Genomic DNA, 12,428 nt, shown 5'->3' with positions numbered 1-12,428 from the left:
AAAAAGGCACCGTAATTATCCCGTGCGTAAATTGTGTGCGCCTGGCCACGCTGTAAATGTACAAGTTTTATGTTTTAAGTTAAGTTTAAGTTGTTGCTGAGCAGAAATAAGGACACAGGCAAAGACATATCTTAGTAAATAATTTAATATAAAAACAGTCCAGACATTTTTCAGTATTATACTTCTTTTCATCATTTGTCGTGAGCTGTTTTGTTCAAAAACATGTGAAAACACATTTGTACAATGAAAAAATAACAATTTAATGACCCAAACCCCAAAATGAAAAAGAAAATAATAGTAATGCCAAGAACAAAAAAATTACAAAAGAGGCTTGGCTCAAGGTTGTACTACTCCATCTGTTATGTTGATCTTTATTTTGCCCTTTTTGTAATGATGCCGAGAGGCTCACCAGCACCCTCCGCACCCCGTTTCACTGGTCTCATGGGTTTCATCACTAGAAGGAGAAAAAAGACCAATGATAAATCATCAACACTGAAACAATAAAAAGCAGAAATTCTGCAATTTAATCTCTGCCCTTTCTCCCAGATTCAACAAACATACTAAGTTGTCTTTCAATCTCCTCCAGCCGCTTCTCTTTCTTCTCCATATCTTGTTGCTTCTCCCTCGTTTGAAGAGAATTCATGGTTAGTAAGTGGTCGTCACGATCCTTTTGTGCCCTGTCTCTCTTTTCTACAGCTGTCCGACACTGACAGAGCAGCTCTATCGATTAAAATAAAAAAAGAGAAAGAAATTAAAGCACAAGCTGACTGAACACCAACTCAAAATAAACTTAAAATATGGCTTTGAGAGTTGTCACCTGCTTGTGCAATAAGACTATGGTAATGCTGTGGGAGGGGGGCTCCAAACACTGTTAATGTGTCAATCGGTGGGGCTTTGTTCTGTGCACCTCCAAACTTGCCAATCGCACTGACCCTTTCCCCATTCCTCGTCAGTATGGTGGGACATGGCATCTTGTTCTGCACCACCTGTAGGCGACAGCACATTTAGAGGAACAACAACCAGTTCATCTTTGGCACTGCTCTGTCAGCAAGTGTCACTCACCTCTCTCCTGTAGTTGTTTGCAGAGTCCAGGTCATCGATCAGAATCGTCTCTTTGAGGATGTTTTGAAACACTGAAAAGTGAGCACAGGCAGAAAACTTCCAGACCTTTGTTTTGTTATAATATTAACTTGTTCACTCCTTATAATACAGGAAGATTTCCACAGTCACTTAAGTCTGAGAAAAGATTACAGGGGAATTAATAACATTTATCTTTCACTGCATACAAGCTTGGCAAATTATGTAATTCTGTTAGATTAAAACATAAATACTTTATATCTGAATAACTTGATGGAACACATTTTACCAACGGAAAAAAAAATCCTCACTACATGAAAAAAAGAAATGTGTTAAAAGAGGCCCAATTTCTGCTCCAGTGACAGGGGCCCCAGTGAGGGACCCCTCAAACCCCGTAACGTTGGATACCAGGTGGAACCATTTACCCAAATCTCAACAAGAGTGGCGGGGGCATGAAGGAAAATACCCCAACAACAGCCAACACAAAGAGACGTGGGAAGCTTTGAGGACAACCACAGAAAACCCTGCACTTGTAGTCCAAATCAGCACTGAAAAAAAAAAATCCATTCATGCTCACCAATGTCACAACTCTCCCCCTCTTGGGGGGACATCAGGAGTTCTCTGGCTAAGACTGGGTTCCCTGGGGGCTCGAAGAGCATGCGGCCATTTCTCATTTGTGGCAACCCTCTGCAAGCAATTAAAATGTTAAGCAAGGCTATCAGCAGAGATGATGTGAAATGTTGCTCTAAAAGCTGCAAAGTGAAACCTCAGCTTTGTTTAAAAGTAAAGGACCGTTGCTGTTGAAAGATTCAGCTCCTTAACAGAAAAAGCATGTACAGTATAATTTACATTTTTGCTGAACATTTTCAAGTTCTAGAAGTTGTTTGATGTGTTGCATATCATATCTTTGTGAAAGGCTTGTATTGACAATTATTATCGGCCAGTCTATATATTGGAAAAGCTTTAATAGCAACTATCCATTAATCTGCTGATTATTTACTTAGTTCATCAAATTGATGTTTTGTCTTCTACATGTCAGAAAATTATAAAAACAAAATATGCTAATCACATTTTCCCTTAGCCCTGACATGTCTTCATATGTTTTGTTACAACCGACCAACTCAAAGACTTTTGGTTTATTATGATATTGATTAGAGAAAAAGCAGAAAATCTTGAGTCGGAGCAGGAACAAACACTTTTTGCATGAGAAACAACGACAATGATTCATCCATTAGTAAAGTTACCGATTCATTTCCTATTAATCAATAAATTGAAAAATATTTCCTACTCTAAGGGAGATTATTTTCACATTGAACTGAGACAATTAATTAATTCAACTATATTGCTTATTAAAACGATTTTCTGGTAAAAATACCAAACATTCTCGATTTTCAACTTCTCATTTCTTATAATTTGCTGCTTTTCTATCTCTCATATGATAACTAACCGAATATTTTTGTATTTGAGTCTATTGCTGGGACAAGACAGGACATATGAAGACGTTCTTTTGGGCTTTGTGATGGCTGTGTAACACGGTGATGATCCTTAAAGTACAGAAACTGTCATCAGCACAAACCACAACAAAGAACAGCAGGGATCTGTTCTCGTTTATAGAATAAGAATAATCACGGCCATCATTATATGAATAGTACTAACTAAAAGGAAACATTTTGTTGAAGTTTCAAAGCATGCATTCATTTACATCACATTTCCATTGGATTGAAGTTAATCTAGTTGAATGAATGAAAGCTGGAATAAACTGTAAGTGTCCTTGATGCTTATCTTTAGAAGGTGCTGCACAATATCTTTAAATTACTGTTGTTGGACATGGGTGGTCTATAAACACACAATATCATCAGGAAAGCTACTCAACACTAAAACCAATGATGGAGGTGCAAACATGAAGACGAACACACACAAATGCAGCTTTGAAACTGGAACCAAATTTGTCAATGTTACAGATGTAAAGAAAATCATTGGGAATCATTGAAAAGGTTTACCTGTTCAATGGTGGCACATACATGCTGTCGAGGGCCATGACCTGCTGCCTTCCCTGAGTGTTGTCATATATCCTCCGTGCCGCCTCTGTTGTTCTGGTGATGACACAATCCATGTCCCCCCTGATGTGCCAGGAGATGACTCTGGCAGCAGCATCATCCTGCACATATGCCAAGTGACCAACCTGCATTCAAAAGGTAAAGGGTGAATATAACACACAGCTCTTGAAAAGAAACACTGAGAAACTACTTGTCTTTATTGTTGTCATTCCCGACTCAACTGAAACTCATACATCAGCCCTGACTGCTTTGATGGTGGTCACGGTTTCCTGAAATTACATATTGGGATTTTTAAGGCATTAAGCCAACAAATATTACCATTCCCAAAACATCCTGCTGCCCCCTGAAGTTGTCACGGATGGAGCACACTCTTCTGGGATCTCTTAGAATCCTATCGGCTTCTGTGGTATTCTCTTTAAGGAGTCTGTCGATATCGGGAATCTAGAAAAGAATAAAAAATATAATAATCTCCAGATAAATATATACAGATGAGATCAGAAGTTAAGTGTGGGTTGAACCACCATCTTACGGAAATGGGTTCTGCTACATTCACGTTGCTTCTGACCAGAAAACCTCTGAGCTCAGCCACTTTGTCACTTGCAGACAGGTATTGAACTGATATGACAGAAATACTTTCAATTAGAGAGAACTCAAAACAAAAGTAAAAGAAAGACAAAGATTGAAACACGCTGCACAGTTTAAACAAACAAACAAAAAAAGAGAGAAGTTGAAATCCTACCTGTCAGCATTTCAAGGAATTCACTGTAACCACTGAAGAGGCCTTTATGTGCAGCAAGAGCAGCACTGAGCTCCGTTTTCTTCTCTAACAACTCAGACATTTTCTGCTGGTTCAGTGCATCTAAAATGGAAAAACAGATAATCAATAGACAAAATTTTGAAAGGCTACTTTCAATTTTGTTTCTGGTTCTCAAATCATTAAAAATAATCATTTAGAAACTTCTTCTTCCTTCCAGAAACAATTATTTGGTTAGACAGTTAACCAACAGACTTTTGCTGTGAAGTGTCTACAGCATAACTACTTTTTACCAAAGACACTGCACATGGAGTTGCAGGGCTTTGCTGAGGAAGTAAGTGCTTTATTTCATACCATTGTAAAAATGGAAGGTGAGCTCAAAAGGAGCCAAGGGCGTGGGAACCATGGGCACTTCTGCGTCAAAGAGGAGGGTGTATGCACTACCATCCTCTCCAGGGCTGTTCTCCTTGATAGACAAGCTCTGTGGACGGTAAGACTAGAATCATATGTGGGGCCTTTGAATGCCAAAATAAATCTTGTCCTACGAGTGAAGGTTACTCACGGCGATGTGGGCCTTTCCCTGCACCAAGTTAATAGGATATCTTTTGATATTGCCATCGAACAGAGGGATGGGTTTGTTGCTGTCACCACTAGAGCTCCGAATAGAAGCGACCACCTTCCCACCCAGGTCCTGCCCTGCTGGGTTTCCATAGGAGTCCTGAAATTGATAAAGGCAGCTCAGTTAAGTCAGGTGACAAATACCAGCTGATAAACCACCAAACCTACAGATTTAAAATGTATGAATTTAAAAGCGTAGGCGATTCCCTCTCCCGGTCGGCTCACCATTATCGTCAGAGTCATGTTTTTCACCAAGGTTCGGTGGGCAATGTCCATACAGCAGGAAACGACTGGAGCTGGTGGCTGGGAGTCGGGTCCCAGTTTGACGGGCTGATTGGCCACCACATTTATAGTAATCTAGGAGACAGCTGAGGTCAGTCATTTCTCTTCAGGCCTCAACAACTCAATGAAAAATGACCTTCCCACTGAAAACGCATAGATAGATTTTGATCCAGACACATCTTTTATCATTTGAAAAACTTTTTGATGGCGCAGAGTATACGTCAATGTGGTTACAGTCTCCCTACATGCTTTGAGTGTTTGAAAAGTGTCAGGTGTATGGAAGTATCGTGCTTTACAGATATTAGGTCCAACCAACCTGATTACTGAGTAGGGATCTTGTTTCGTCAATGTGCAGAGAAAACTGGATGGTGTATTTTCCAGCACGTTCTGGGATCTGTTTATTTCTGAAGTTACACCCAAATAAACATGTTTATTGTACAGAAATCTGAGTGGTGTCGATCTTTTCAGTTAACTCTGTGTAAGAGAGCTGAAATTGTAATTGTCATCTAATCTAAACATCCTGCGACGACTTAGACGAAACACAAAATATCTTACGTAAAGTGAAAACAGTCTCTCCTTTCATTCTCCATGGGCTTACTACACCTCAGCTCAGTGGCCTGGAAAAGAGAAGTCCAAGAAAATAACTTAACAAAAAGTAATTTATAGAAAAGCAAATAAAAGCCAGTGGCAGTCCCTGTGTTAGTAAATTACTCACTGTTGGTGGAGGTCTGTTTTGTGATGGCACTCCCTCCCACAGCAACATGGACACAGCAGCTGGGTTAAAGGTTGTCATGGGGCTGCCTTCATCAGACACCACAGTCACTGAGAACACTGACCACACACACACACACACCTGCTTTAGTTTGCTGACACTGAGACTAAACCAGTTGCATAGAGTGAAAGAAATCATATTGTGCCTGAGCAGAAACCTGGGCAGGTGCCTCCAGCAGGAAACCTGGCAGCTGAGTCATACTCCACTGACAGACTGACAGGTTTGTTGGGATCAGGTAAGACAGCGAGACTAACTGATGGACCAGGGATGGGTTCGTTGTTGAAGGAACCGTTAAAGTTGAGCTGATAGTACCCCCTAGTGGAACAACAGTGAAACAACACTGGTTACTGACGATATATCAGCCAGGCCTAATTTCAGGGATCAACGTACCGATATGACATGTAGCGTATGCATTATTTTGTTGAAACATTACGATAACATTAGTGTTTTTTACTATTTGAAAAGGTGACACTCACTTTGGACCGCACACACTGTTAACACTGAAAGAGGCTTTCCCTTCTGAATCCACTGGTTGTGAAATAACAGCTGTCATCACCTAAAACAACAATAAGATCTCATGACATTTCTCCAGTTAGATTAATCTGTACATCTCAATCGTTCCTGCCCATTAATGACTTTTTCATAAATGGTAAATGGTCAGGGCTTGGGCACTACAGCCGACCTTCAGTGCTGGTGGTGAAGACGTTAGTTCCACCACAACCCGCTTGTCAGGAGAAGGGTTTCCCCACTTGTCAGAGAGTTGTACGATGAAGGGTGTGGGGATGCTGTGGTCATTCTTTACCTGCAGAGGCTTGTTCATAAAAAAGGGGTGTTGATTAGGGTCGGTTGAACTTCAAAGTACACATCTGTGACCTCATCAAAACCCTTTCTTACCTGCTTAGGCCCACTGACTAGTTTAAGCTGTGCAGGGTGTCCAGCAGTCACTTTGACTATGACAGCGGTCATATAGCTGAAGCAAGTGAAGAGCAGCTCTCTGATGCCAGGACTCCCACGCAGGAAACGTATTCCTGTCACCTCCACAGACCTATTGCTCTCCTGATTCCAACACACATCAATTTGCAGTACATAAACATGGTGATGGAACAATTATTCAGATCTTTTACCATTACCACAGAAAGTGGTGGGCTACAGAACTACTTATTTACTTTATTTAAGTCTTTGAACTAAAGTTTAAATATTAGTGTCTGCGTTCCCACCTGCCATATAAAGGAGACGGCTGATTTGTCCAGACCCTCGGCTTTCACAGTCATGTGGTTCACACAGTTGGAGGTTAGCGTCTTGGTTGCATTGTCATGCTGGTCCACAAGCTCTAAGTCTGAATAAGGAAAAAGCTGTGCATTGTCTTGGATTAAACCATATATGAAAAAAACTTTTGTGTGGTCGGGGTCATACTCACTGATGGTTCCAGATAAGGTTTTACCCAGGTTCACTGTGTTTTGGAGAAGAGTTGCTTTTAGCCGTGCTGGTTCATCTGGACGAGGTCTAGAAACAGACAAAAGATGCAGACATTTGCTTTTTTGCTGCGAGTTACACATGAAAGGAGATACCACTCTTACATCTGTTCATATGATGTTACAACAGGAGTCAGTTAGCTTAGCTTAGTATAAAGGCTGGAAACTGAACTGAACTGAACTGTCCAAACCAAAGTGCATGTTTTTTATTAATTAGTGAGCTTAAGAGGTGTGTGAGTATGAAATGTTTATGGCCACGACAGTGGACAAATGTAGAAATTATTATTCCATATGTTTTGGGGTACCTCTATGGCTTATGTAATAGATGCCCTGGCCAGTGAAGGGATAACACTGAACACAACTGGAAGGAGTTAATAAGACAAAGAAGGCCCCTTTGTGATTGATGAAGAGGTCAGAGTAACTGATAACTCAGCAGAAACCGCCATATATATTGAATGTTGAACAAAGGATAGACAAATCTCATTCTGCATTGCATGCTTTGCCAGTATTCTGTGGAATTTTGTCGTACGCTGAATAAATCCAGCCAGTAATGAAGAGTCAACTTTTGCTCACAAAAGAATTCACCTTTACAAGGTGGTCGTAGTTTAGTATCATTACCTACAGACAGACAGTCTACCAGTTTCCCTCTGTTTTTGATTCTCTATGCAAAGTGTTCTTTTAAGCTTGCAAACAGGGGAATGTACTTACTTTATAGTGAAGGAGACAGACACACTCTGGTCTTGGTAGGACACCTGGTAGAAGCGATCCTCCAGCACCTGTGTGGGCACCTGTATATCAGGCAGCTTCCCCTGCAGCAAATCTTTCAGATTAACAGGACTCGTCCAGTTAACCTTAAACAAAAGCAGAGAGACGATGGCGTTATCGACAAAATGGGTAGTGTTCAGATACCATCACTCATACATACTTGATTTACAGCTGAGACATGGATTGTTTTATTTATCACTCCTGTGATTTTTCCCTATTAAAAAATTACCCCAGACATCTCCAAAACTTAAGGTTATGTACATAACCCCGGTTCTTTGAGCAGTTTGAGTGAGATGTCTCACTATGGGAGCGAGACCCGCTGAGACCCTCAATTATCTCATCACACCAATCATGATTGGCTGGTCAACAGCGCCATTCAAGCAACCTCCCCTCATCCACCCAGCAATATCACCAGACATCCCTGTGGGACTCGTCTCCCCAACTCCATGCAGAGCCGGAGAACCTCATCCTCCTTCAACTTATTGGCATCACAACGTTGCTGCCTGTTCCTGTAGAACCATGGTTCCCGTTGCTTGTCCCGTGGACACGGGAGTATATCCTCCAGTGCAGCTGGGTCCTGCATCCCCTCAACACATCTCCGCTTGGTTTGTGGTGATAAACGAGAGAACGTTAAAAGCATTGGCTGAAAGCGCTGCTGCCTTATAAATAGTACATGTTAGATGGACTGCTTTTCTAGTCTTATTGACCATCCAAAAAACCTTACAGTGGAAGTCACATTCACACACATTCATACAGCGCTTCTACACAGCGCTTTTTCTATCACACATCAGTCATTCATTACCAACACAGCCGTCACAGGCAATTGAGGTGTTAAATGTCTTTCCCAATGACACTCCATCTGTTGAAGGATTTGGATTTTTTGAAAATGATTTTTATAAATCATAGGTGCGGTAGGACTGATTAAAAAACAAAGCTTAAAAACAGTAACTGTAGGGAGGTAATCTCAAGAAAAACCTAACCTATATTTTACCATTATATAACCAGCATTTATGTAGAGACAGAAAGTATCGAACAGTATTAAAGGTTGAAGCTTTTAAAGCCTAAAACCAAGTAATTTTTGTTAATTAAGTGTAGCTTTGCCTCTGGAGCAATACCATGATTTTGTCTAAACTGTCAACAAAGGGATGTCTTAAGAATATGTTCGCATTAAATGTTTTACATGCCATGATTTTTAATTTTGTTTTAATTTAATAATTTGTTTTATTTATTTGAATGTTAGACATTGTAAAACCTTTTGTGATGAAATAAAAATGACGTAAACTTTTAGATAAGGTTTCCTTATTCTCTGTGAGTGTACACTAAGCACGCACACACACACACACACACACATAGTTTCTTCCTTTATAAATATTCACAATTAATAAAGGATCATTTTCCCCCGTTTTCTCTTTAAGAGCTATGTGCCTGTTAGCATAAGGTGCGGGAAGATCTCTGTTTTGATACATCTGAGATCGAGCCGCTCTAATTTATAAGAGTATATAAGAGTTATATAAGAATAAGAGTTCCAGAAAGAGAAAAAAGAGCTCTGGTGGGTTTGTCCTTGGTGCACAGGGGTACAGCTGAGGTGAACTCTTGTTCGGATCAGCCCGCGCTCCAGCGCTCATATGATTGAAGCGTCAACGGGTGCTAACCACGCACACATCCACCATGTGCATATACACATTTTCTCATTCTCTCAATGCAGCATTGGGACTGGATGAGCCAGCGATCAAACCATCACCCTTCTGGTTTGTGGGCAACCCATTAACTCTGTGAAGATGGGGTGAAGATGGGGAGAAGATGGGGAGAAGATGGGGAGAAGTTGCTTCAACAGGCTCTTAGCTGGGGGAAATCTTTTGCCCTCCTAATGGGAGCTGGAAGTCTCCATTGTCAACAGGCATCAACAGGAAATCTTATGCCTGCAGCAACAGGGCCGGTTCCCAGGGTCTACTTCATCTTTGGTGTTAGGAGTTGCACTTGCGTGCACGCAGGAGTGGAGAGAAATCTGGCTGGTATGTTAACTAAAAAAAAGCACAGAGATTAGCTGGAGTGCTAACCCTCGATACCAGTCGAGCACCAGTGGAGAGGAACCGAGATGTGCGTCTGATCTGGTCTTACCAGTAAAGCAGAAACCACAAAGTTAGCCTGTGCCCGCCTATGGAAGCAGGGTAAGTTCCGTCTGCAGACAGTTATGCAAGGTAATGGTGAGATATGCCTGCTCCCATAGTGAGACATCAAACGGAATATCATTAAAAAGAGCATCTCCAAAATATGGTAGAATACCTTAAGAAGAACATGAAGACTATGCATTATATATGCCAGACACACCTTGATCATAGAAGCTATTTCATCAGTGAGAGGTACTGCTCTGCCAGCCTCGTCATACAGCTTGTAGAACAGCTTCCCCAGTGTGCCTCCAGCCAGCCATTCTATCTTTTCATTGTTCCTCAGTACTAGATTCTCATCATCTCGACTAAAGAGCTTTATCAGCGAGACTCTTGTGCTGGGTATCACCTTCAGCTCCCTCACAACCAACGCCATACACTTCTGACTCTGGTAGAAAAACAAAGAAGGGATGGTAACATGAACAAAACTTGAATCAGAGAATGTTATATTAAACAGAAAGCTTTTTTCTTACTTACAAATTGAACCTTTAGCTTTTGTGGTTCTCCCCCAATTATGTTCAGGTTTATGGGCTTTGTCACAAGCTGTCCTGCTCCTGTGCTGCTGCAGTCGATCTTTACAGGCGGAAGACCCTGAACCTGCAAATACACAAGTGATATAAATATGATAAATGATGATAAAAATGAGGATGATAAATAGACTATCCATGTTTAATCCTATTTTATTATTCTATCAATAGAAAGAGGTTAAGATTTGGATGTTCACTAGGAGCACAGCCTGACACATTCTACGAGTGGGCTGGGCTCACAAGTGGTTCAAACCTGATCTTAACAACAAGTACTAATCTGTCTCAATTGGCAATATGCAACTGAGCAGACCAACATGATCTGTGGAGTTTCCCACATGTCTCTTTTAGATTGTATGATAAATAACAACCATATTAATTATGCAGACTACACCCACATGCCTCAGATCACCAATTCTTTCTGCAGGGGCATTGGACAAATGGATGAACTGCTGTGCCTGAACTTTCTTTTGCTAAATGCAGATAAATCTGGAATAACTGTCTTTGGTGCAAAAACATGTGGACTGGGAGTCCTCTGAACTCTCCGTCTCTGAAAACAACAACAACAACATAACACCTCAGAAATCTTGGTGCTATCTTAGGTTTCAAGTTAACAAGCAAGTCAAATCACACGCAAGCAGGCACACACACGATCTCCAAGCAACATCACACTCATACCTGGCAGTGGACTATTTGCCTGGGGTGTGCGGTGACGTTTCCAACCTCATCATGAATCTCAACATTTAACCTGACAGGGGTTCCATTCTCTACTGTGATTGGGTTTTCTTCTGTCATCACATGGATTGAATGTGGATTACCTGAAAAACATTATAATGCATTTGAGTTTTTCTCAAAGTTTTAACTTTTATATAAGACAGGATTCTTATCACAGTGTTGGGACATGGGCCAAGAAAGAACCCATTACATTTTAGGGCAGATCCAGGAATTTTTCATCACTTTCTTTAAAATTGCAAGACGGTGTGTTTTTGGACATTTTCACTAATTTCCCGGAATAATGAATCAATGTTGACGAAAAATAATCTGGCATATTTGGGGGAATGACATCTAGTGTGTGTCAACTACAGTAGAGTGGCACCAACAACTCAAATTCAGTGGCCTCTTTACTGTTTTTAACAACTGTTGCCTTGCTTTTGATTCATCCATTAATCTTTTGTTGTGTTTTGGGTCAGAGAAACCAGAACTGAGCCAGAAAGACGTCTGGTTTCTGTGACAACAATTCTTCAAACCTCCAATGTCCGGGTTGGTGAACGAACGACTCTACCTCCTGAGCCACAGCCGCCCCTGGTGCACTGTTGAGTAAATGGAAACCTGACAGACTTGGCAGAATGCTGATTACAATGTTGGAGATTGTTTAGCAACGCAGCGTCAACCTCTACATCCATATCAGTGCTAAACTGAACCAAATTGGACATATTCAGCGGTGGCATTTCTGTCAGAATTGTTCGCTGATGATTTTAAAACATTTGCAATATCTCCAAAAACACTTTCCATAACGTTAACTGGTACAGGGTACAGTAGAACTGAGTATAAACTACTTTCTTTTAGCTAAGCAGCTAATACTGAGCTAAAGGCAGCTCGTCTACTGGCCAAGTCAAGACGGAAGTAGTAGATTTGATGATCACACCGCTGTAACCTCGCTTAAGACTGAGTTAAGCCTGCCTCCCTGATTACCATTTATACACTGACACAGAGACACACAGACACAGAAATAAATAAAAGTATGTAAATTGCATAAATATAAAAATTTAGAAATAAATAAATGTAGAAATTAATAAATACATGTACAAATAGAGAACTGGCCTTTTTCATTGCAAACAGTATTTATTTATTCATTTAATTATTATTTCTGCATTAATTTAGTTAATACTTTATACTTTATCATTTTTGTCCTTCATAGAGCTTTGTTCCATTTCATTTACTC

General features: G+C 40.7%; 1 protein-coding gene across 4 annotated transcripts in view; it reads right to left on the bottom strand.

Moving 5' to 3' along the window:
• Positions 1 to 127: 127 nt before the first annotated feature.
• Positions 128 to 12,428, bottom strand: part of smchd1 (structural maintenance of chromosomes flexible hinge domain containing 1) — a 31,213-nt gene continuing 18,912 nt past the window's right edge. For 2 of the 4 annotated variants that reach the window (XM_035613184.2, XM_035613185.2), the window contains exons 23-47: positions 11,165 to 11,304; positions 10,440 to 10,559; positions 10,126 to 10,350; positions 7,741 to 7,883; positions 6,978 to 7,063; positions 6,778 to 6,896; positions 6,455 to 6,616; positions 6,243 to 6,371; positions 6,037 to 6,116; positions 5,718 to 5,875; positions 5,504 to 5,619; positions 5,344 to 5,405; positions 5,105 to 5,192; positions 4,732 to 4,863; positions 4,451 to 4,606; positions 4,243 to 4,369; positions 3,874 to 3,993; positions 3,664 to 3,749; positions 3,453 to 3,575; positions 3,078 to 3,259; positions 1,655 to 1,764; positions 1,063 to 1,133; positions 818 to 986; positions 562 to 720; positions 128 to 454 (exon numbers count right to left, since the gene is read on the bottom strand). In XM_035613184.2, the coding sequence (XP_035469077.2) occupies positions 372 to 454; positions 562 to 720; positions 818 to 986; positions 1,063 to 1,133; positions 1,655 to 1,764; positions 3,078 to 3,259; positions 3,453 to 3,575; positions 3,664 to 3,749; positions 3,874 to 3,993; positions 4,243 to 4,369; positions 4,451 to 4,606; positions 4,732 to 4,863; positions 5,105 to 5,192; positions 5,344 to 5,405; positions 5,504 to 5,619; positions 5,718 to 5,875; positions 6,037 to 6,116; positions 6,243 to 6,371; positions 6,455 to 6,616; positions 6,778 to 6,896; positions 6,978 to 7,063; positions 7,741 to 7,883; positions 10,126 to 10,350; positions 10,440 to 10,559; positions 11,165 to 11,304 (3,146 nt within the window). In that variant the 3' untranslated portion in view covers positions 128 to 371. Of the gene's footprint in view, positions 455 to 561; positions 721 to 817; positions 987 to 1,062; positions 1,134 to 1,654; positions 1,765 to 3,077; positions 3,260 to 3,452; positions 3,576 to 3,663; positions 3,750 to 3,873; positions 3,994 to 4,242; positions 4,370 to 4,450; positions 4,607 to 4,731; positions 4,864 to 5,104; positions 5,193 to 5,343; positions 5,406 to 5,503; positions 5,620 to 5,717; positions 5,876 to 6,036; positions 6,117 to 6,242; positions 6,372 to 6,454; positions 6,617 to 6,777; positions 7,064 to 7,740; positions 7,884 to 10,125; positions 10,351 to 10,439; positions 10,560 to 11,164; positions 11,305 to 12,428 lie in introns of all 4 variants that reach the window. The other 2 variants (XM_035613182.2, XM_035613183.2) reach the window with 1 other exon arrangement.

Source organism: Scophthalmus maximus, chromosome 16 (assembly GCF_022379125.1).
Source record: "Scophthalmus maximus strain ysfricsl-2021 chromosome 16, ASM2237912v1, whole genome shotgun sequence".
NCBI classification, from domain to species: domain Eukaryota; kingdom Metazoa; phylum Chordata; class Actinopteri; order Pleuronectiformes; family Scophthalmidae; genus Scophthalmus; species Scophthalmus maximus.
Note: the sequence above shows the minus strand (reverse complement) of the source record. Positions and strands in the feature narration are given on the sequence as shown.